Here is a 25,914-nt window from a genome sequence, read left to right as displayed (position 1 = left end):
AGACCTAAGGGTGCTGATGGAGAAGCGAGCTGAATCAATCAGAAGATCTAGAGTTTAGAGTTATTCAAGGCTGCACAGGTGAGTTTTAACAGCTACCTAAAAGGAAAGCGATTGTGAGTTCACCCAAGTTCCAGCAGACTGAAGTTCTACAGCTTTGCTTCTGCATATGAAAAAGCCTGACATCCCTTTTGAGATCTCCAGACTTTAGGATGGGGAGGTTTGTACCCACAGAACGAAGTAAACGAGAAGGCACATATTTTTATATTTGGGACAAAGTACCCATACTGTACGTTTTTAGGCTATCGCAAGTCATTGTGAAGTTCTGTGACGAAATAGTGGAACGAGGCCAAAATCCTTTATAAGCTCATGAAACTCTGAGGTGACTTGTAAATATCCTTTTAATGTGCAGTAGGGAGGGGATTTATTCCTTGTAATACATGGGCAGACACTCCTCTCCTTTACTACCTGGTCTTTTGCTTAATCTAATATAAGAGATGCTCCATTTGCTGTTCCATATAATTAATGTAGAATCTGTTTGGTTTAAAAGAAAAGCTAACATGCAGCTTGTAATCTGTTGCAGAGAAATAGCATAAGCAGTTTAGTAAAATGAAGTGAAAAGATGTTTTCATTTTGTGCTTTAAAATAAGTAAAAGCATGCTGGTCCTTGCTGACGTGTGTTAAACTCCAAAAGTGCAAACATTAAACAATCTACTATTAAGTTCCTTGTCAATTAATGTCTGTAAAGGGTCACAGAAAACTGTTTTACAAGCACACATTTCGAAAAGCTTGTCACGGCTTTAAGGGCAGCAGTGACAGCCGGAGTTCTGCTCTGTGCTGAATCAAGCTGCAGGCATTGTAACGTCACAACTGATTACAGAGCAGTTATGATGTCATTTTCTTATTGCAGGTCAGTTGTGATGTCACAGCTACCTTTTAATAATAAAATGATTTCCGGGCTTCTAATACCGATATTGTAGGCTGCCATGTATTATACACATATTGTACTTTGGTATGAATACATGTCGATTCGGTATTAGTGCCAGCAGGAAGCACCAGACTAATTCCAATAACTACTCAATGCAAAACATGGGTTATACTATATACCAAGGACTATAGCTCAAGTTAATGTGCGCGCCTTGGGATCAGGACAATGCCCTCGCCTTGGGAGCAGCAAGATGCCATCCATGCCTCATGGGTCCGATACCCTGGTCGGGTAGACTTCGCTCTTAACCTGGTTCAACCCAGGTTCATAAACTGAGTGCCACATTGTGGGTTATAATGACTGTAATAGGTAACTTTTGGTACCAACTGCTGAAACGCAGGGTTCCTGGCGGTAGCCTTTCTATATAAAGCACCAGAATTATTGTTTTTGTTATTATATTCCTACAGCAATTGAATTCCGCTGTGAAGCATGAGGCAGCCCTTGTTGTATAAGGTGCCGCCATAGATCTATTTGCCACTATTTACAGCAATAGGGTCTTCCTCACTTGACTCATCTTCAGTGTCGAATGAGGACGATTCTTCTAAGGGAAGAGGATTCTTCTTCTTTCTTATAGAACCACGATCTTTGTACAGATAGGACCGGCCTCGAGGAGAAGCCACTATGCCTGCTTGGTATACCAGCAAGGCACGAGACCCACCCCGCCCCGAGGAACAGCCAGGCCGAGGGAAAAAGCTGACAGGCTGAAAAACCCCTCTGAAGTGTAGTCTTCGGCAGCGGTGGGTGTGTTCAGATATTCCGGGTAATCCAAGTCAAAAGGATGTCCTCCGAAGCAGCTGACGGACTGGGTGTAACTGACGGAATGGATGGTATCCAATTAGACTCCAAGGTCCAGAAAGGAACAAAAGAAGAGGAGGCAATTGAAAGGAGCAGGATATAGCTCGTAGAAGAGTAAGTAAGGTAGTAGCTTAAGGGCATGGAGAAAGACACCAGCGAGGAGCAAGGCGACCTGGAACCTGTAGCAGCAGAGACCGGAGGAGGATAGACGGCAGCAAGATTAAGTCCAGGAACAAAGAAAAAACACAAAGGAAAACAGTGTCTTACGCAGAGAGGAACAGAGCGGGGATGCAACGCATGGCGCTGACTGGGAGTTGTGCATAAGAAGGATTCAGCGCCACCTTGGAAAAAAGACTAGAATGCGTCCTGGAGTTGACGTGAAGGCGTGATGGCCTGTTAATGGTGCCAAGTCCAGCGGTTCCATAACCGCCACGGTGCTCGAGTGGTGACAGTATGCCCCTACTTGTGGCTACAGGTGCCGGGTTTCCCTGGATGCGATCAGTGAAAACGCTGATCAACAATGGTGCCTTGATGTGCACTTTGGGTTCCAAGGTGTTTTCTGAAGAGGGATACCCCTTCCAATGAACCAGGAACTGCAGAACGCCCAGTTGTACTCCTCAGGAACAGTAGGTGGTGTGGGTAAAGATCTGTGGGTATTGCGAAGAAAAGGGTCAGAGTGGTATGGTTCAGCAAATAAGAATGAAACACTGGGTAAAGCTCTTCAACCTTGAAGGCAACCTAAGTCAAAAGGCTACTGGATTGATTTTTGTAAGTATTACAAACGGTTCGAGGTAATGGGGAGATAGTTTGGTGGGATGCACCTACCTGGGTAGAAACTTGGTAGACATCGAGACCTTGGATTCAATATCCCAATTTACAGTTGGATTCCTATGACCGTTCGCATACCTCTTGTTTTTCTCTTTGCTCCATTCCAGATTCCCGAAGGCTTCTTTGTGAACTTGGGCTTTGACTTCCAGAAGAGAATCAACTGAGGTAACCAGGGAAGGTGGAAAGGCTGAACTGGGAAAGGCTTGCAGATGTATGCCATAAGCACAATAGAAAGGACTCATTCTTATGGCTTTGTTTTTGGTAGTATTGTAGGCAAACTCTGCTGTTGGTAATAGTTCTACCCAGTTGTCTTGCCGGTTATTGTAAAACAGCAACGGTATTGCTCCAGGGTATGGTTTAGCCTTTCAGTCTGGCCAATTAGTCTGCAGATGATAACCAGATGATAGCGCTCTTTCTATCCAAATAAGGTTACAAAGGTTCTTCCAAAAGGTTGATGTGTACTGTGGAGCTCTATTTGAGGTGATCATTTCTGGAAGTCCATGCAGGCAAAACATTTTTCGAAGAAACACCAGGGCCTTCTCTGCAGTTGTTGGTAACCCTGGAAGGAGCATGACATGTCCCATGAAATGTTCCATTTTACTAAAGGAATCGACCGTGACAATGACTGTGGTACACCCCGAGAGGGAGGAAGCTCGACTACAAAGTCGGTCGATACGTTGCTCCAAAGTCTTGTAGGTGTCTTGTCTTGTTCCAGGAGGCCTACGGGTTTGCCTGAGCTATATTTGCACTGAGCACACAATAAACACATAAGTACAAAGGATTTCACATCCTTTGTCATATGAGGCCACCATAGATCTAAGGTAGCTTGATATCTTTTGTGACCAGGCGTCTTCCCGTCATGGCACCAGGTTATAACCTGCCTCTGAAGAGAAAGCTGGGTAAAAAACATTTGCTTCTCACGAAAAAGAAATCCTTCCTTGTTAGTGAAAGGCTGAAGTGGACTACTAGCAACAAAGTCTGAAGACACTTTCTTCACTTCTTGGAGGAAGGATGTCACAGTGTATATAATCTTGTTTCTAGGAAAAATCGGTTCTGCTCTAGCAGCGGTTGTTGTTTCAGAATGAAAACTACGTGATAGACCATTGGCGACACCTCCTCAAGCCGGGAATGTATGTGACCGTAAAATCAAATTGCTCAAAGAAATAAGGCCAGGGAGCTTGACGGGCGTTGATACAGATCTGCTGGAGAACGCGCAGGTTGCGGTGGTCGATTCGGATTTCAAAAGGGTAGGTAACCCCTTGCAGTAGGTGTCGCCATTCGGTATAAGCATGCTTCATGGCCAACAGTGCCTTCTCAATGACGGAATAGTTGCTTTCGCTTGGGCAAAATGTCCTCGAAGGGTACGCAACCGGATGTTCCATTCCATTAGATAGCGGTTTCAAAACTGCTCCTAAAGTGCCCGCTGATGCATCCGTTTCCACAATGAATGGAATGCCTTGGTCAGGTTGCTTAAGTACGGGTGCTGTACAAAACGACTCCTTTAGTTTTCAAAACGTATCTTCTGCATCTGGTTTCAAACCGAAAGCTCTGCCATTTTTGAGTAAAGTGGTAATAGGGAGCACCTTTTCCGAGAAATTGGGAATGCATTTTCGGTAGAAGTTGGCCATCCCTAAAAAACGCTGTATCTCCTTCACTTAGGTGGGAACAGGCCATTTAATATAGCTGATACCTTATGTGGGTCCATCTCGATTCCCTTGTCAGATAGCACAAACCCCCAAGTAAGGTACAGATGTGACCTCAAAGAAACATTTCTCTGGTTTAATCAGAAGCTGGTTCACGTATAACCGGTCCAGGACTTCTGTCACATGAGCATGGTGGTGTTCGGTGGATTTGGAGAACACTAAAATGTCATCCAAGTAGACTATGACAGTACTGAATAGTAGATATGAAAACAGTTTATCCATAAACCGCTGGAACACTGCCGGTGCGTTTACATGCCAAACGGCATAACCTGGTAGAGACCAAAAAGGGTCCTAAAACCCGTCTTCCACTCGTCCCCTGAGTGGATCCTTATGAGGTGGTATGCTCCACGTAGATCAAGTTTGATAAACAAGAAAGCCCCTTGCACGGCTTCTAAGATGTCTTTGATCAAAGGTATTGGGTACCTGTCACATATTGTGACTGTATTGAGTCCTCTATAATCAATACACGGCCAGAGCGCATATTAATCTTTCTTTGGGATGAAGACCAACTATGCCCCTGCTGGTGATTTTGATGGTCTTATGAGCCCGTTCTGGAGGTTCCCCTCTAAATAGTCCTTCAAGGCTTTCTTTTCCGGAATGGTCAATGAGAACATGCGGCTGACGTGTACTGAGAACATGTGGCCGAAGTGTACCAACGCATCAGGAATCAAGTCTAGAGCCCAGCCTTCTGGGTGATGAGGAGGAAGTTCCTTGGGTACCTTATCCAGAAACACCTCCCGATATTCCTGAAATCTTCCTGGAATACTGAGAACTCTAGCCGTCTGACACCAGGATCTTGTCTCCTCTGCAGACAATGCTCCGCCTTGCGTATCCTTCTCTTGCAAACAATGACCCATACAATAGTTTGACTTGAAATGTATAATATTCTGTTCCCAATCAATGAGAGGGTTGTGCTTCCGAAGACCGGGGACTCCCAGAATGACTGGAAAATGAGCTGCACAAATGATATCAAAACGAAGAGTTTCTTCATGGGTAAACATGGAGACTGATATGGGTACTGAGGAGTGGGTAATGGGACCGGAGCTCAGTGGTTTCCCATTCATTCCTTCCACCGGCTGGTTGACAGAACGTTCCTGTAAAGGAATTCCAACGTTTTCAGCCCAGATGTTATCCAAAAGATGACCTGCTGCTCCGCTGTCAACCAATTCCAAGGCCTCCAATGTTCTGTCTGATATCTGCAGGAATATCTTGATCACAAGAAGCTGTGAATCCTGATCAGCAGGACCCACATGAAGAGCCGTATAGGGACAGTCTTTCTTCCCCGGGGCTGGGACCCTTCTGGGACCAGGGTCTGTCGTTTTCCTGACGCCTTTGTGGAACCTCTTGACATTCACGTAGCAGGTGGGAACTTGATCCGCAATACATGCAGAGTCTGTGTTCTCTTCTTCTCCTTTCAGGTGATAAGGGTCCTCTAGCTGAGCCGATTTGCATAGGCTCTTCCTTGAAAGGTTCTACTGCAGAAGGGATAGGATTCATAGAAGAGGAAGTCGAGGAAGGAGTCTTTCCGTAATGCTTCTTCCTTTCGGCCCTTCGTTCCATAAGCCAATAATCAATCTGTAATACCAATGTGATTAGCTCCTGAAGTGTAGCTTGTCTGGCCATCCAGGCCAATTCCTCCTTCAGATCTTTGTGTAATCCTCTCCTAAAGATGGAGAATTGTGCACCCTCAGGCCAACCAGGCCAGCCTTTTCTTCGTAAAGTGGCTAATGTAGGTCATTAGATGCATTGATCCCTGACGGATGTCCAAGAGATCTTCACAGGCCATATAAACCACCTCGGTCTCTCAAAGGTCTTCCTCAGGAGGGTAATAAACTACCTGTAGTCCTGCAGAACTTGATTAAACAAAGTCACCAAAGGAGTAGCACAAGCCAATGCATTGCCAACCATGTTGGAGACCATAAAGCCCACTGAGCTCTGGTCAGTGGCAAAAGTGGAAGGACGGAAAGTAAAATGTATGATACAGGCATCTATACATTCTTTAACCCTTTTGGGTGATCCGTTGAATTTGCCTGAAGCTAATCCCATTGGTGGAAGATCCGAAGACAGATCTTCTCTGGCAGTGGCTAGCTGCCAAAGGACAGTGTTCTCTGCCTTAAGGTTTTGAACCTCCAGCGAAAGCCCCTAAAACAGCATTGATAAGTTCCTGTACTTGTTCAGCTGATGTCATCCTAGACTGTGTCTCTTGGTGTTGCAAACTGTCACTTTTTACAGCAATAGGGTCTTCTTCACCTGATTCCTCTTCAGTGTCGAATGAGGACGATTCTTCTAAGGGAAGAGGATTCTTCTTCTTCTTTCTTGTAGACCGGCGGTCTTTGACAGATGGGTTATAACTGCCGGAATGGATGGTACCCAATTAGACTCCAAGGAACAGAAATGAAGAAAAGAACAGGAGAATATTGAAAGTAGCAGGATATAGCGTGTAGAAGGGTGAGCAAGGGATAGCTTAAGGGCATGGAGAAAAGGCACCAACGAGGAGGAAGTCGAGCCGGTGGCTGTAGCAACAGAGACCAGAGGAGGATAGAAGGCAATAAGAATAAGACCAGGAACGAAGAAAAAACACAAAGGAAAACGGTGTCTTACCCAGAGAGGAGCAGAGCGGAGGTACAACACAGGGTGCTGACTAGAAGTCATGAATAAGAAAGCACGTCAGCCCCATCTTGGAAAAAAGACCAGAATGCGTCCTGGAGTTGACGTGAAGGCGCGATGGCCCTATAAGGGCGCCTAGACCAGTGGTTCCACCACGGGACTCGAGTGGTGACACTGTTGTCTTTTTTAACTGATATGTAGTTATCGACTGGTATTTAGCCTATATCTAAGCCTTCCCTTTCAGGCACATAGGGTAGATGAGGTGCACTGAGCTCAAGAGGTTTTACCAGGCTGTCAAAATGTGCTCAAGTCGGGGAACCAGGATTAAGCTCCATGCCACCTGACAGCAGTGACCAACGTAAGGCACTAAACCACATCTCCTCCATAGCAAATCTTCCTGGTTCATATAGAAAACGAGATACTTTCTAGCATGCCTTTACCTCTACAAGGCCGATAGGGCAGGGCTAGTGATGTGCTTGCATAATGTGACGAATCCTACGGATCCCTCACTGAACCCCTGCCTAAGGTCTCCTCCCAAGTGGCCAGGGAAAGGCAGACACTTCCTAATCCTGACCTTGGGGGAGGTGTACTGCGGCAGGATCACCAGGGTGGTGCGGAGATCCCATCGGATGAGACACAATATTTGTCCTTTGGAAGTTGCCAAAACAGGTAATGACTTATTGTCATTATGATCTATTGACTCACATATAAGATCTATGGCTCTGGGCACAAAAGCCATAAAGCCTCAACAAGCCTTAATAACAGAAAGACCAATCAAGGTACTTCAGGATAAAAATCCTCCTTACTCACAAAGGTATAATGGAAAGGAATTTAGAAATATTTCCTTAAATAAACTGTCTTCTTCTATAGGAGCGTATTCTAATGGTTTATCCTTAAATGATTCTAAGGGAAATAAATCTACCCTTAAAACCAAGAAATGATCTAAAAGAACTAATTTTGTTGTTGAGGACAACAAGTCCCATAATCCCATAAATACTGGGACGAGGAAGAGGACTGAAGAGTCATGCTGTAGTCGTCGTCAGGCAATTATGCTTAATTGCCCACACCTGAAGGAACCTGAGAGGCATAAAAGGCCCCCTCAGATGCAGGCAAGAGGGAGGAGCTGGAACCGTGGCTGGATTGTATGCAGTGGTAGTAGGGGCAGAAGGAAGAAGGCACAGTGTTTGCAATCCCGGCAGAAGCCGGAGAACCAAAGAGATGCCGGAACTCTGCTTGTCTTGTGAGGGTCTTGTTTCCCCCAAAACTCTGGTGTGCAGAGGCTGCACAGCAGAAGGTGTGCAGGCAGGCTGCCTTTCCCCATGTGAGCGTAATTGTAGAGATTTCGCAACAAGAAGCGTGTCAGGACTGTGGTAAGTAACTAACGTGAAGCAGTGTGTCTCGGGAGCGAGAAGGGCTCCCTAATTGAATGGCCGGACCAGAGACACTTTCAGCCAGGACGGGTGTGGCTCCCAAGTGAAGCCAGAAGTTGTAGAAGTTGTGAAACATGCAGAGAAAGGAACCCAGAAGCCGGTGAGTTGAACCTGGCGTTCTGATTCCTTGCAGGAGCACTGCCAGCAACAGTATCAGCTTAATAATCACCTGCGTAAGAGTAGAACCGAGGTGAAGTTGTTTGTTCAGTATTTAATAATGGGCTAAGCACTCGCATGTGATCGAGTAATTCTATTTCAGTCGCGTGAAGAGCAAATGCTACAAACAGCAATTGTTAAACTTTAAACTTTGGAAGCGTGAACTCTGAATCATTATTCACATGGACAACATTTGTTTATAAAGAGATGTCAAGTGTTTAAGAATTGTATTTAAATTTGGAGAGAGTAAGCATTGTCCAAGCCAAGAGTATTCCCCTTTTAAGACTGAAATCAGCCTTTCTCACAGCCAGAGAACAATCTAAACAATACCGTGAGCCCAATAGAAGTTCAGAATTGCCTAAGATACATGTGTGTAATCCTTACCCGAAACCAAGAGTGTGGCACCAAAGCTTCTGGATATTTATAGTAGCTAACAGTTGGCAGAGAGATGAAGGCAAAGTTGGGGACGAGAAACTTGCTACTTACAAATTGAAGTTAATACAATCTATGTTGCCAAAGACTGTATACGTAAGAGAGAAGTACATTCCAAAGGAAACTATAGTTGTGGTGGTACGTGGTTGCAGACAGACAATACAGGCAAGGAAGTGTGCCTTGCCTATTTGAAGGTGTTGAAGTACCTGAAAGTGAATCTTGTCTTAATTTGTCACAAAGTACTAAAGCTGTGGAGGTATATCTGGTTGTCAGTAGAGGTGTGACTTCAGTAGCAAATGAAGTGGAATACTATGAGACAAAGGAGTATGCTATCATGGTAAAAAAAACTATATTAGAAGTTGAAATAGTTCAAGTAGTAGTAGCAGTGCTGTGAAGACATCCTGACAAGGATACCTGTTGTGAATCCTCATTTTATAAATAGAGACTTGGTTAACAAAACTTTACATTGACATTGAAACATCAAGAACTGAATTGAGACGATTTTACCTACATGAATGTCCTTGTTTCATTTTGTTGAACATTGGAGCTGAATTTACCTTGAATCCTGGGGAAGGGAGTTCACCCAGGTTACTAAGAGGTTATTGAAAAACTGTAAATACCATTGTTGATGTTATGTGAATGTCATATGTTTTCTGTATGTATTTGATGTTTATGTGTGAGGGCCAGACATCGGGCCTTATTATGAGTCCGGCGGTAACCTGTCGGTTTTTCCAGCTCAGTTACCGCCGGACTCGTCTTACCATTCCGCCTCCGTGATTTCCGGAATTACTGGGGCATTACGACCCCGGTGTCCCGGGAATTCCGGAGGCGGAATTCGGTAAATCCCCATTCCCATTGAGTACCAGAGGACTCAATGGGAATGGGGACCATGGAAACACTGGCACCATCTCGTGATGGTGTCGGTGTTTCCAAGTCCGCCTGCAGGCGGGCGGTGTTAATCCCACCAGGTCAAACCTGGCGGTAATGACACCTCCGCCTGCAGGACTCGAGATCACCCGGTATGGAAACAACGGTGGCGGCGGGTTTACCGCCACTGTTGTGACTCGTAATGAGGCCCATCCTGTGTTAGTGTTTCCCTTTAGTTTTGTTAGGCAGGGAAATCCACATCAGAGTAGGGATAGTGAGGCATTTGATAACATTTATAATCTAATGGAATGGCATATTTTGAACAATCATCCAAAAGTTGTCTGCCTGACAGAATGTGTCCCACCCTTCCTAGCTTTTCTGTATAATCATACCACAACAGTGAGCGTTCATGAGTGCCAGCAAGTTGAAACCCTTCTGAGCAAATATGCAACCATTTTTTTGTAAAGGTTAGTTGGGTTTTAAATAGTACCAGCATGCAGTACCATGTGGTAAATTAATATGATTATATCACGGGGCACATGATCTGTAAGCATATAGGTTAATGGAATGTACATAGCAGCTATCTTTACAATTTTAAATCAATTCTGGCTCGCTTACGTGCCTTTTGTATAATCATATATTCTACTTACAAAGAGCTTTCAGAAAACAAAGACTCTAGTTTAAGTAGTATTACTACCTATGTTGATGGGTGGTTAACAAATCTGCATTTTCTGTTGCCATAGCAACCACTAGAAGGAACACTGCCTGTGTATGAATGTCCTAGTGATGCTGAAGAGTCTCTTTTCCTTGCAGAGTCCGGTGTGGCAAAGCTTGTGGAGCCAATGATCTGGGACTATGTTTCTGACCTTGATGCTAACAACAAAAGTAAGTATAGAAAGCACTGGCCCTGTTCTATTGAGAGGTAAGATTCCTGTAGCTGCAAAAGTTAGTATTTGCAAATTTAGCAGGCCTGACCGATTCAGAGGGCAGAAGCAAAACTTTGAGAATATTTCTTTTGTGGGGACGAGAGAGGGCATTAAATGCATGCAGTAATAGTATCCTCTAGAATCCAGAGAGTTGCTCTTGCCATTTCAGTGGTAGGCTCAGCAGTATGGATGACTTTGAAAATGTGATTTCCATTTATTTCTTGCCTGGTCTCAGACTTTCAGGCATTAATGGCGAGTGCCTTTCAGTTTTTATGCTGCCTTCGTTTTTAGAAATTATCAATTTAAGGTACAGTAATACTTGGATGCAAAGGCACTGCCACCAGTGCAAACGGGCGTGCAGTAATCTAGTTAATACAAATGTGCTCAAGTGAAAATATGTCTTATGGTGAAGGAACACAAAATGCTGATTTCATGCCAGGATGGGGTTTTGTCTGTACTGAAAGACTGGTGCACATCAGCGTGTTAACAGGATTTCTTAATTCAATACTTTATTGTAATCTATTTCCGGATCATAGTGATGCAGAAAGACCAATTTTTATGTTCATTTGTAGAGTGATTGCTCCATTACTTAATTGTTTCTAGGTGCTTTTGTCAGAGTCCAGGGGTGGTTCCTCTTGTGTTTTATTAGAACAGATGGTTCTAAGTTTTTCCCTGAAAGAGATATGGTGGGATCTTATGTCTTCTGCCAGTTGGTTTCAGTGACATACTGCAGTTGCAGTTAATTGTGTCTGTTAGGCAGAAACCTGTGCAGTTCCCTCTGGGACCACTGCAAAAGATTTAAGACTACAGGTGTTTGGCAGTAAACCCACTTGGTAGCAGTCTGTACCACACAGATTCACTTGGTAGCTGTGGCTGAGCAGTCAGACTTCCCTCAAGAAGAGTTAGGCAGTATACAGAGTATTCACAATAGGTAAAAAGAACACAGTAGAACAAGTAAACACTGACCAGAGCTTGGTGTAAAAGAGATATAATTATTTATTTAAAACCACATCTAGTAAAACACACAGGCACCAATGTTAAGCAGTTCAAAAACACGCTCACTAAAAGATATACACTCCCTTAAAAGAATATTAGACAAGTCTAAAGAAAAAGCCCCACTTATTTTCAGACAGCGGTGAGTGCTTAACGCAGATGGCACTCTAATAATTCGTTTTAAAAGGGAGAGAAAAGCAGAGTATAATTTGAAACAGATCCCAACACTTTCACAAAAACACAACAAGAGAGGAAGGCAAAGTAAAACCGTGAAGTTAGAGTTCAGAAGGCCGGATCCACTTTAAGAGGATCAGAACGAAATGTGTCCAAGGTCACACGGTTGAAGTGCACAAAAAGTCTTGAAAAGGTTCAGAAAGAGTTGGACCAAAGAAAGGGACAAGTTAGATGGTCAAGGCGGCCAGACCAGTCCAGAAGGTTAAGGGATTATTATTACCTTGTAGCAATCTTTAGAAAGGGAGGCCTGGCGGACACGGTACCTTAAAGTGGTGAGAATACTCCAGCGGGGGCAGTTGTTCCTGGCAGCGGATGCAAGTCGGTGCTTCGTCCGGGGGAAGAGAGGATCTCGTCGGGGAGGAAGGCAGGAGTCCGGTGCACTGCCAGGGAAGAAACCAGCCACGGAGTTCTCAGGTAAAAGGAGCGGTCCTTTTATTCGCGGTCCAGTGGTAAGTGGCTATCCGGTTGCCGGGGTGCTTGGCACGGGCAATTCGACCACAAGACGTCCTGGGATGCGAGGAAAAGAAGGTAAACTGGTTGTGCCCACCAGTCAGGGGAAGAAGCCTCTCTAGCCGGGAGATCTTCTCTGTCGTCGGGAAGTGGTGAGTCGGTTCCGCAGGGCTCCACCGGTGGTGTCGTCGTGGTAGGTCGGCTCAGCTTCTCCCTCGTCGGATTCTCAGGTCCTGTGGCGACTTCTGAAGTTCCAGTCCCCAAAGCCCTGCTTTTATGCAGCACACCCCCATTCACTCAGCCTAGCTGTCAATCAAACATGCTAAGTGGTGAGCCAGCCGGCTCACCACTTGGGCCAATCACACAAGAGTGCGACTTAAGTTACCAAGGTAGCTCAGTCCAGGGTGCCTAAACCCCCTCCCACACCCCCTGTGGTACCCAGACAGAGTGGCACCACTTTTGGAGGCTTCTGTGGAGAAGCCTGCCAAAAAGTGGAACAAAGGGCTGGACTTGGGTTGGAGTCACAGAAGAGAACACAAACGCCATTTTAGAATCGAGTCCTGGCAAAAAATACCAACCGGCGAATTAATATTAAATAAATAAACTGGCAGTATGTTCGAGGCTATGAGAATTAAATAATTAAAGTTGGTAGCCTCGAACAATGGGAAAATCCCATAGGGATATATTCGCGGTCGAATATAAAAAGTAGTATCCACTGCCACCAGCCAAAACTCGATCAGGGGTGACGGAGACGTGCCCCCTCGACTAACAGACCCCGGGGCAATCGAATTGCACCGACCAGTACGTCCACAATATGATGGTTTGTACCGGTTTCTGTTAATAATTTGGGACTAGTAAAGCCAATGGTGACTTTACATGCCCTGGGAGACAGTAATCAGTCCCAGGGTATGGAGTCTATGGTGCGCTGTCACTATGACACCCCAGTGTCACTGCACGGAGGGTGCTGTGTAACACACATAGTAAAAACACATGAGGCCCTATGAAGTAAAGGACCCATAGCCCATAAAACACATAAACAGTCAAAGGACCACCATAAATCATGTCCAAGAGTGGGAGAAAAAGTCTCACTCTTGGCAGGAGAAAAAAAAAACTCCAGAAATCCAGCAAAGCTGCTGGGGGACTCACTAGGTTAGGAAATTCAGCCTAAAGAGAGAATTCTCCCTAACAGTGTCCCCTTGGCTCTTGCATGCCGTTTTTGGATCAGCAGGCGGTTGGCCTGAGTGGAGCAGAGGGCCATTTTGTGTAGGTACTCTGAGATCTTTTCTCATAAATTGGTGGGGAATTAATTTCTTTCAGTTGGTTGGTGAATGATTTGCCTCTCCTCTGGTTCTATGTTATAATATCCTGAGAATAATAACCCAGGCTAAACTTGAAGCAGTAAAAATGAAGTACAGATTATTTATTTTGCATTGAATTTTATTTTAAGAGTAAAAATAAATAAAGACATTTTTAAAAGAAGAAAATAAAAAATAATTAATTGTATTATTTTACCTTGTTCCTGAAAAATAAATTATTTACAAATATATGTATTTGGTTTACAAATGTGCGTTTGCTTTTACTTTTAGATTTAAAGGTACCAGGGAAACTCCACCATTCTCCCTGCCCCCCGCTAAGCCCTTGAACCCATTATTTGCACTTACCTATTTCCAGCCTTGAGGACATACGTTCTGGGCACCCTCAAGCACCCCCTCTCAACTCCTCTCCCCTGCTCTAAAACATACTGATCCCAGCCAGGAGTTATATAAGTTTCGATCGATTTTACACATTTTCTTTACATATTAAATTTGGGATATTCTTGCTATTTTTAATTTAATTTGTACCTCAATCAGCCTCTCTCTTCCCTCTGCCCTCTTCAACTGATACAGAATAGGACTGCAAGACTTATCCTTGGTCTCATGCCCAGGGACCGCATCTCTCCAATTATAGAATCTCTCCACTGCCTCCCGGTGGCTTCAAGGATCACATTTAAGATCCTCTGAATCATCCACAAGACTTTCTGGGGCCTGAGACCGCGCTACATTCAACTTTCTCTCCCTAAATACAGTGGCGTAACACAAAATGGCAACAAATCACGGGTTGTGCCACACTCTGGGATGGCCTAGATTATCACGCTTGCACAATACAAACATACGTGCTGCTGAAGGTGTATGCCACACAATGTACTAGAAGAAAGATATAAATATGTATTTTAATGCAATATACTTATTAAACAATTAGAAAGGTGGATAGATTGATCATCAGTTCACCAGGAATTGTGCTCTAATTAAAAAAATTACATCAATTTTATTATAAACAATGTCTAAAAACACCAATCAAACGTGAACAATTCAATTATAAACGCATACAAAAACTATAAAAATAGTCTCTGATTTTTCTTCGTAATGAAAAAAACTTAAAGAAAAATAGATAAGTAAGAAAAGTAAGAAAATAACTCCCATTCTCAATGGAAATAACAGATATTAAGATGTAATCTTTTCCTTGTATAGTTAATTATACATGGTAAGGCTAAACATGTTTCTGTTCACTATAAAACTAAGGAACATTCATCAGGAGAAATAATTGTGGTCACAATGACCAAAACAAAGATCCAGTTGTCTCTTCCCTTTCAAATGCTATTTTAGCATTGATTCTTGTGAGCTGTTGATAGAAAAGAAGGTGTCCAGTCATAATATCGAAAAAAAAATTTCGAATGTCAAAAAAGTCGAATCAAAAATGTCGAAAAAAAAAATGTCGAATTATTTTTTTTTTCGATATTTTTGTTTGGGCTCTAGTTTATATTTAAAAAAAAGGTAAAAACAAAAAAAAAAAAAAAAAAACGGGGGTTGGGGGGGGAACCCCCCCATTTCGAAAAAAAAACGTCATAAAAAATAAATTCGACATTATTTTTTTCGACATTTTTTTTTCGACTTTTTGACTTTCGAAATTTTTGATTTCGAAATTATGTCTATAAACCAGAAAAGAACACATAATAGTGTGCGCTATTAATGCTCTATTTACTGTTGTAAGTCATAGTTGACTATTAGACTAGTATCAGATATATTGTTACCTGAGTATAGTAGGTGGGTATGGTCATAAAGAAGACGTCCAGATAATTATTGGAAACCTTCGCTGAATGGCTTTCAATTAGTTCACTCCAACAGTAGCATCTATAAAGATATGATAGTTCCAGTAGTCGAAGTGTACAAAAAGAAGTAGTGGAGCTATGTTCCCTACTGGTCTGCACCGCTCCCTGCAAACCCCATGGCCACACCCCCTCCTGTGCACAATATAAACCCCCAAATGCATGCGCCTGCAGTTTAAGGGAATGTTCAGTGTACTGCACTGAAAGTGCAAGTTCCAACTGCTTCCTACACTTTTATTTTAAAACAAAACCGTTCCGGAACGGTTTCTTTTTAAAATAAAAGTATAGGAATGGTAAAACTTAATTAAAAGAAGTAGAGGAGCACCGCTCCAGAACACACTCGCCCACTTCGACCACTGGATAGTTATGTATTCAGACCGATTGTGTTTCACCTGAATCAATGGTTTTTGGAAAAAAAGGTCCTTGCTGACATTGAAAAATTTGAAAAAAACAATATGTAAAAATGTAAACAAAAATGAAAGAGAAGCCCTGAAAACACTTATTGATAATGAGAACATCATAATAAAAAAAGAGCAGACAAGGGAAGAGGCATAGTTATACTTAACAAATAGATTACGTTGATGAATGCCAGAGTCAACTACAAAAAACTCACAGTGGATCCTTCCAAAGAATTATTAAAACTTATATAATCTAAAGTCACCAAAGCAAAAAACAAAGGATGGATTAGTAAACAATAATCAAAATTTCTTATCAACATGGATTTGTCTATACCAACGTTTTACTGTTTACCCAAAATACATAAAACCTTGAATAATCCTCCTGGTAGACCTGTAGTTGCCAGCATCAATTCCGTGCTTGAGCCACTCTCAAAGTTTACATATCATTATCTCAAGGGCCATGTCAAAAAGATGACGTCCTATCTAAAAGATACTAAGGAAGCTATAAAAAAAGTTTTAATATTTGAACTATAACCCTGAAGTTAACTACCTAATAGGTCTAGATATAATCTCATTATATACAAATATTCCCCAACATGAAACATTAAGTACTGTGGAAGAAATACTTCTTACCAGGACAGATAACGATCCAGTCCCTACTTAGTTTATAATGTGGTGTGTTGAACTCTCACTAACTAAAAATTATTTCGAATTCCATGGTGATTTTTTTCCAGCAGGTAGTGGGTACAGCGATGGGAGCCACAATGGCACCCAGCCTGGCTAATCTCTATGTTGAGATGTTTGAAAGCGTCATATCTATGTAACTAACCCTTTCAACCAATGTATTAAGATGTGGGCCAGATACATAGATGATATTCTACTAATCTGGACAGGCACAATGGAAAATGCTAAAGAATTTTTAAATTGGTTAAACCAACTAAACCATAATTTGAAATTTACAATGACGATAAAGAAACTATCAACTTCCTAGATTGAACCATCTATCATGAAGAAGGGAAACTACTAAAACCATATCATAAAATTACAGATTGAAACCATTTGTTACATTATCAAAGTCACCATATCAAACATCTCAAAGACAATGGGCCTCATTACAAGTGCTGCGGTCCGGAATTAACGCAGCCGGTATAACCATACCGGCACCGTTTCCGCGTCCGCCTAATAATGACCTGCGAACCCGGAAATAGCACCACCTCCAACCGCCACCCCGGAGTTAAAGCTCCCGTAAACTCCGCCTGCATGGAAACTCCTCCGTTGCCGGCAATACGAAACACCGCGAGCATCACAACTAGTGCAGACATGGAAACACCGACAACAAAATGGCGGTAAAACCGTGATCACGGTGGCGGTACCGTCGCCACAGCGAACATGACGTTAAACTGTGCCTGGTGTCCTGAATCAGGCCACAGGTGCACCAAATCAGCCCAGCTGGACCCAGCAGGCCACTGGGTGCGTACAAAAGGGCCACACCCAGCCCAACTCAAAACAGAACCATGCAGGCAGCAGCTCTAGTAGCATTGGGACTGGGCCTACTCAACCAACAGGCAGCACTGCACATGATGGCAGTAATGTTGCAGAGGAGGAGGAGGAGGAGGAGGAGGCGTAGGCGGCAACCAGCTAACCCTGTACCCACGGCAAACCCCATTGTCCAGCCGGCAGCACCCCGCAGGCAGCCTGCAATACCACACACCAGGGCCTCACCCTGGAACCTCACCCCAGGACAGATCCACACATTATACCGGCTGGAGCGTCCAACAATCCTGTACATCACTGGCCTGATATCGGACGACATCAGCAGCCACATACACCCCCACCGCCACCCCCCCCCCCCCTGAAGGTTGTGTCTGTACTGCACTTTCTTGGCACCGGTACCTATCAACACACAGTCGGTGAGCTGCACGGCCTATCACAACCCTGTTTCTCAATAATCCTGGTTCAGGTACTGGATGCCCTGTTGAGCCATGTGTCTGAACAGATTGCCCTACCCCGTACCCTCCCCCAGGTGATTGCCACCAAGTTGGCCTTCCATGCCATAGCAGGCATGCCAAATTGCATAGGTGCACTCGACTGCACCCACATTGAGCTGACAGTACCACGTGCAATTGAAATGGTGTTCCGCAATAGGAAACAGTACCACTCACTGAATGTACAGATGGTATGTGATGCGACGCTAGTGATTACACGTTGCTGTGCACGTTTCCCGGGCTCAACCCATGACTCAATGGTACTGCGGAATTCAACATTGCCACGGTACATGGAACGCTATGCTGGACAAAGCACATGGCTATTAGGTGAGTACAGCTGCCAATGCTCTGGACCTGTGTAAGTGGGGTGTTTGTGTGTGACCAGGGCAATGACCTACGTGAGTGGGCTGCTGCGACTGCACATGCATCACCCCCCGCCCATCCGCTGAATAGAGAGCAGAACCCAAACTTCACAAAGCAACACATGACAGGTAGCCACAGTGTGGCCGTACACACCCTGCCACCTGACACACACAACTTGAACTCCCGCTGGCACACACACCTGGAGCCACAGCAAACCCCCCCTCATAATATGCAACACAGCACTCACAATGCACATGATGGCTGTACATGAGACGTCCTGCATCTACTATATCATCACTGTGGAGTGACCCTGCCATGTGTGCACATCACTGCACAATGCCATACTCACAAGCCACATGCACACCAATGCATTGGTCAATGTCCAGCTGCCAACCCCCACTATGATGGCCATAGAAGATTAACACCCATCAGTGAAAACACTGCATGACACATACGCATGAATGAACAATGACACAAGATGGCACTGCATCTGATGAAGACATGATACTACCAACATGTCTCCCACATCTACATCTCATGTAGGAGATTCCGGATATGCACTCACGCCATGGCTGATGACGCCTGTACGGAAGCCAAGGAACAGGCATGAGAATGCGTACAACAGGGCACATGTCCGCACAGGTGGCATGATTGAGAGGACATTTGGACTACTGAAGGCCCGGTTCCGCTGTTTAAGCAGATCTGGCGGATCACTGCTGTACAGTCCAGTGAAGACGGGTAAAATTACGCTCGTTTGTGCCATGCTGCACAATCTGTGTCAGCGCCGGAACATTCCAATGCCCCCAGACGGAGATGATGAAGATGGGGATGGTGACGGAGATGGGGATGGGGATGGGATGGCACAAGCACCTCCTGGGGGTCCACTAGATGGACAACGAGCACGGCATGCACTGATTCGCATTTACTTTTGAGAGACAGCACATCCACAGCATTTCAGGGATATGGTGATGCCACTAAATGAATAAAGGGCATTTCCGTGACCAAATTGCAATTGTCCCTACGGGTCGGCCATGTGTTTTCAGGCATGGATCTGTCGATCGTAGAAAAATGTCCTATGGACCTTACCCGACTTTTCGTCCACTAAACAAACGATAAATCAGGCTGCTGTGTGCCGACATTAGGTGATAATCCTATCACTTGCCCCATCGCCCTGGCTGACCTGCTTTTGCAGCACTAAATCATATCCCCCGCCCCTGAGCCTGACATCAACAAAGCATTTATATTCCCCGCCTCTCTCCGTGACGTTACTGGGCTGCGTAGCCAAATGCGCCCAGTCGACTTCTACGCGACTTCACACAGAACCCGTAAAACAACACAGATCATCTCACAACACAGCGCACCACAATTTGGAATATGAAACTGTGGTTTAAAAGCAAACAGCAAGATTGTACAATTGGTAAAGTACATTTATTTGACATCAAATGTTTAGAGAATATTCAGCGATTCGCATTTGTCTTTGCTCTAGATCCGCAAAAGTTCATCTTGAGTCACGCGCTGTTCCTTTGCTGTACACAGGGTGTTGGTTTACGATAAAAGAAGCACTATGGTCGCACTGATAATCGCAAGGCTGTTCCAACAACGAGCCACTACACCACCGTAGCGGTTGGTATGGTGCTTCTAGCTGATAGTACCGCATAAGGGCATATTGGTCCTTGCCGATCGTCCCATAAAATGGTCAGGGTGGTGAAGTTGTTGACATGGAGCTGCACCTGGCAGCTGAAGAACCCGTCGGCCGGGGTCTGGAAATTATGGCATTGACAGTGTGGAAGGATGTACCTGTATTAAAAACATAAATTAGTCTCTCCAGCCGATCTTCATTAAAATTATTCATTTTATTTATTGTGCCTGAAACTATTTGCTAGCGAGGATAGTGCAACGGAGTATGTTACGTTATTCCCACTAACCCACCCCCTCTCCTCCGCCTTTTTTAGAGCCGCCTGAGCACCAGGGGACCACTTCGGCATTGATAGTGCGCAGTACAAAATTCCACGTTGAACGAACAAGTACAACTTAACCGGCCTTTAATGCTACGCTATTGTTAATATATTCCAGTATAAAATCATCTAAAGGGTTACTTACATTAGATTTGCATTTTCCATTGTCTAGGCGTAATGCAGTCCCTAAATACCACTCCGTCTGTACCAACGATCTTTCTTATAGCGAACAAACATAAAAATCGGTCTTGTTTCTGAAATTTCATCCTTATCATCTCTTACGTTATTGCACCCCTCCTTCAAAAGAAGTCTTTAGGCACGGTGCCGGTCTGTCAAGGTCAAAAAACAATAGAACCTTATACTGCGAGTCGTGGGCCACTCCGGCCCGCAAGCAATAAATCGAAGCAGCTGACCTTCACTGTGAACGTGCATACATTCTTACTTTGCAACATTCTGTGTAAAGCCATGCCTGAGAACTTGAATTTTACACTCCATCTTTGTATATTGTCCGCGTGCTTTGCAGCCCTAGAGAACCATAAATATGGAGATAATTGTCTATTCATGTAAAAGTGAGATTTATCGTTTGTTTAGTGGACGAAAGGTCGGGTAAGGTCCATAGCAAATTTTACTACGATGGACTGATTAATGTTTAAAAACACATTGCCGACCCGAAGGGACAATAAAAATGTAGGACCGGAAATACCATTTAATTGTACTGCATATGAAATGACAGATGTCCACTCAGTATAGTACTTTTCAAAGGTGTTGTATTTTCGATAAACCAGGTAAGGAAGTGCATTGGGTAGGTAAGCTGTACACCATGCCCACCCACCACCCAAACGTACCCACCCACCACCCAAACGTACCCACCCCCCTACACCCATGGTGTCCCCAAATGTCATGTTGACTGGCATCCCCACGTGCCACTATTTGCGGGGGCGCTTATGCGGTGCCGTGTCCTTGCTGGCGGCTGCAGTCACCCGACTAGAACGCCTCCGTGTCCTGGCAGTGGCAGAGCTGGATGGGGTGGTGCTGGCTGAGGTGACTGTCGGTGTGACTGTGGGCAAGCGCCCTTGAAACGCCTGCTGGGCTACCAGCATTGACTGAGCAATGCTGGATTGCACACTGTTCCATTCCCTGACATGGCGTGCCAGGGTGACAATGGTGGCCGCAAATCGTCCAATCGACCTGGAGAGCCGCCGCACCGACGTAGCATTGCTCTCACGCTGCAGCCTGGCCTCCTCCCGCTGATGCACGGCCTCCTCACACTGCAGCCTGGCCTCCTCCAGCTGACTTTCCACCAGCTGCATCAGGGTGGCCTGTTGTTGCTCAAAGTGCTGCAAGCGTGTACTGAGCTCAGCCATGGAGGAAGTTGGGGAGCGCATGTGGCTGTGCAGTTCTTGGGGGCTGAACTGTAGGCCATGGATGGGTGACACCTCATCCATGTTGTCCCCCTCACCCTGGTGTACTGCTTCGGCCTGCATGGCCGGGGCACTTCCATCACTTGATGCAGCCTCCTCAGCTGTGCAGATGGGCTGCGAATCATCATCCCGGGCTAGGGTGGGTGCCTGCATGGGGATGGTGGCGTATGATAGTGTGCCTGATGTAGCCGGTGTGCCTGATGTAGCCGGTGTGCCTGATGCAGCCGGTGCCTGTGTCTGTGTGCTTGATGCACTCAGGTGTGTATGTGTCTGCTTCCAGTCAGGCACGCACTGTGTGCATTTCCAAGGTTCATGCTTTGGGGATGTGTTGTCATCTGGCCAGTCAGTGGGTCCATTGGGTCACTCCTGCCCTGTTGGGGATGGGGGGGGGGGGCATTGTGAGTGGGTCCATTGGGTCACTCCTGCCCTGTTGGGGGGTGAGGGGTATTGTGAGTGGGTCCATTGGGTCACTCCTACCCTGTGGGGGGGGCATTGTGAGTGGGTCCATTGGGTCACTCCTGCCCTGTTGGGGGGCGGAGGGGGCCATTGTGAGTGGGTCCATTGGGTCACTCCCATTCACACTTATGGCTTTGTACTATGTGCACTTACCAGCATGTGCAGGTGGGCTTACTCCTGCCTCTGCCTCTCCTATGCCGTGGATGCCTTCGAGGTGCATGACACTGCTGCAGCGCTCCTCCCACGGTTGCAACTTGAGAGGGGATGCAGGGCCTCCGCCAGTGCTGTGTTGGCGGTGTGCAGTCATGAGGTTGCGCACCCGGAGCCTGAGGTCATCCCATCTCTTATGGCAGTCCTTCACAGAGCGTGTGGTAACACCGACCTCTGTGCACTTGCGTGCTGCCTCCGCCCACACCTCCTTGCACCGTTGCTGAGTATTGCGCCGCTGATCTGCACTGAAGAGCATTTCCGCATGCTCAACAATGTGGTCCACCAGGACTGTGAGCTCAGCCTCACTAAAGCACGGCTTTCGCTATCTGCGTGCTGGTATCCTGGATGCCATTCGATGAGTTGTCAGTCTCAGGGAGGTAATCTGACTTGTGGTGACTGAGGATGGCAGTGGATTGTGCTTTATATAATGGCCGCCTCTCTGTTTCCGCTTCCGGTGTTGGTGTTTCCGCTTCCGGTGTTTCTGTGTCGGCGGGGGCAGACACGGGTTTAGCACCGTTTTTTGTGGCGTAAAGTCCATGTCCGTGGGTGTTTACATGACGGCGGTGACTCAGTTTCTGCCTCGGTGTGTTGCGCGCGACCCAAGTGCCGTAATTGGCCCTTCTTTCCGCAACCTTGCGGTCGCGGAAGTGGAGTAACCGTCATCACGGAATCACCGGATTCCACCACGGCCGACTCGTAATGAGGCCCAATCTGTTGTTTGGCCAATTTTTAAGGGTAAAAAGAAACAGCAGCAAAAAAAGTCTTATCAAAAAGAGGCGAACACCCTAATAGCCAAATTAAGAAAGAGAGGCTATACCAAAATAATTGGTGATAAAGGCAGCAAATAGAACCAATAAAAATTATAGAGAATCTCTATTAGAAGACTGCATAAAAACGCCTAAAGACAACAGAATAGTATGCGTTAATACCTTTACCAACCACAGTCTAGCGATACGAAAAATTATTCAAAAACACTGGAAACCTTTATAACACAGTGACCCCAAAGCTGCCTTTACCAATGTTCACATGTAAAACATCTACATCAATGGGTAATCTCGTGAGCAGCAGCAAGCTACAAAATATAAAAATGGCAAGCAGAAAACATCACAGCACTCTGGGGAATAGACCCTATTAAGGGACACTACCCGTGTGGCAATTGTGGAGTGTGCAAAATGACAACAAGAACCAAAGAAGTAGATATAGGCATCAGCAAAAATTGGTTACAAACGAATGTTTCCAACTGTAATACAGACCACGCAGTGTATAGGATCAAATGTCCCTGTAGACTTATTTATATAGGAAAAACTAACAGAAAGATCAAAACGCGTATAATAGAGCACAGGAGTTGCTTACAAAATAAATTACTCCAAGCACCGATGGTGAAGAAGCATTTCATGGAAGGAAATCATGGCCATGAAAAATTCAGTTGGACAGTACAGCTAGTGGTGAAAGGAGATAATCAAATTGCGAAAAACAACAAGCTTTTTGAAAAAGAATAACAATTTATTTACAGAATAAAAAGTGACACAAAAGGGTTGAATGAGGCCCGTCGAATGGCATAAGATAAAATGATTTCGGGAGTTGCTATTCTAAGTAACAAGATTATATATATCGTTCAGAAGTTTTAACTTACAGAGATGATTGTGGATTAATCATTGCATCTCTGAGAACAATATAATAAAAAAATAAAAACAATACAGCAAGACTTATCCTTGGCCTCAAGTCGTTGGATCGTATCTCTCCAGCCCTGAAATCTCTCCACTGGCTCCCAGTGGTTGCAAGGATCAAGTTCAAGACCCTTTGCATTGTCCACAAGGCTTTCTGGGGTCTGGCCCACACTACAAGCAGAGAGTGGTGGGGTAGATCTCTCTCCTCTGCAGGTGCCTCCCTCTGGAATGGCCTTCCTGCCCCTCTCAAACTTGAGCGGACCACCTAAAGTTCGAGAAGCAGCTCATAAGTTTCTTTTCTCCTCTGCTTTCTCTCCCTCCCCTGCTGACCTACCTGCCTGCTTACCGACTGGTTGTTTGGCTACCCTCAGAGTCTAACTGAGTCCAGGCTCTTTCTTGATCAGTCACCATTGCACTGCCTCCAGGCCTACCACGCACTTAGGGGTTGTAACTGTAACCCTACAGTCCCTTGTTCTCCTTGCACTACCCAGAGCCGCGCTGCCCTGGCTGCACTTAGTCAGAGCATTACTGCCCTGTTTTCCCCTCGCCTCTTCCTTGCACTTCTCGTTCTCGCACTTGCACGATCTGAATGACACAAGGCCTAGTAGGATCGTTTGTCTTGTCCTCCCTCTATCTTCCCTCCCTTGTCGCGCCTAGAAACACTTGTGTACAGGCATGTTATAAATGACTGATATCATATCATATAGCATCTTATCACAGATGCCCAGAAAAATATAGAATGCCGCAGTAAGAAACGGTTCGATTGGCAGCACCCAAATTCCAGTCTAGCCTGGTAATTACACTTAGCAGCACTGCTTTATCAGAAATGTGCAGTTAAAATAAGTCATACCAAACTGAGAAATGACTAGACTGGCTGCACCAAAATTCCTCTTTGGCCACTAATACCACATATCATGCCTGCTTAGCCTGGACATGGACAACCATTATGATTCATTGCACAATCCCACCCCCACACATCCCCTCTCCCCTCACGCCCTACCCCAACCTCCAAAATCATCTCCTTGGCCCTGAATTACCTTCACGTCCCTCTTCCTTGTCCCAGCGCTTACGTTTGAGGCTCCTTGCTAGGTAAGTAATGGGATGAGGAAGAGTGGGACTAGGAGTGATGAAGATTACAGATAGCTGTCAGGCATTACCTCCATGTACCTCTACCTCATCCCAATACTTGTGTATGAGGCAGAGTGCCTCATAAACAAGTAGTGCCTCATACACATGTACAGGGACGAGGAAGAATAGGGCTAGGAGTAATGATGATTACCAATAAGTAATCAAGGCATTAAACACAAGTAGTGGCGTAACACCATTGAGTTGACTGGGCTTCAGCAGTCCCCCGCTGACATTTTGGGCTATGTTGACTCAACCTGGCTGACCTTCAGAGCAATTGCCGGACACAACAGGACACATATGTTAAACGGCACCTAGGTTTCACTGTTAACAAGGGCCCAGCAATTACTAACGTACAACATTTCACTGTTAGTACCTGCATTCAACTGCCACATTTTTTAGGCAATTTAAATCGTGATGTGGGTTTAGTACTTGCATGCCAGGGGAGTGATTGGAAGGGTAGAGAGGGAACAGGAGACTGCTCATTCTCACAGCAGTCCATAAGTGGGTGCTTTCAGACTTAAAGGAGAGAGTTAACTGCTTGTAACATTGAAGATGTACTAAAATAGTTTCTTTAAAAAGCATAAAGAAGTTAGATGCCCCCACACAAATATGTGTGTTCCTCCCCCAACGCCTGTGAAGTTAGCACCTCTCCCAACATTTGAAGGATTAGCCACCCCAAAATGTAGGTTTTCTTGGGCCCCTGTACATAAGCACACACCCCATTCACCATATACACACACGCGCACACAGCCATCCACACATTTAAGTGTGCACCCTTTCACCATA

The 25,914-nt window shown here is 45.1% G+C and overlaps 1 protein-coding gene across 3 annotated transcripts in view; it reads left to right on the top strand.

Moving 5' to 3' along the window:
• HEXD (hexosaminidase D) overlaps nt 1-25,914 on the top strand; it is a 750,596-nt gene that overhangs the window by 411,342 nt on the left and 313,340 nt on the right. For all 3 annotated transcript variants that reach the window (XM_069654607.1, XM_069654608.1, XM_069654605.1), the window contains exon 8: nt 10,614-10,685. In XM_069654607.1, the coding sequence (XP_069510708.1) occupies nt 10,614-10,685 (72 nt within the window). The remainder of the gene's footprint in view (nt 1-10,613; nt 10,686-25,914) is intronic.

The sequence above is a fragment of the Ambystoma mexicanum genome, chromosome 3q, assembly GCF_040938575.1.
Source record: "Ambystoma mexicanum isolate Mex_15411 chromosome 3q, UKY_AmexF1_1, whole genome shotgun sequence".
Lineage (NCBI taxonomy): Eukaryota > Metazoa > Chordata > Amphibia > Caudata > Ambystomatidae > Ambystoma > Ambystoma mexicanum.
The sequence above is the reverse complement of the archived record's forward strand: the minus strand, read 5'-3'. Positions and strand labels throughout refer to the sequence as shown.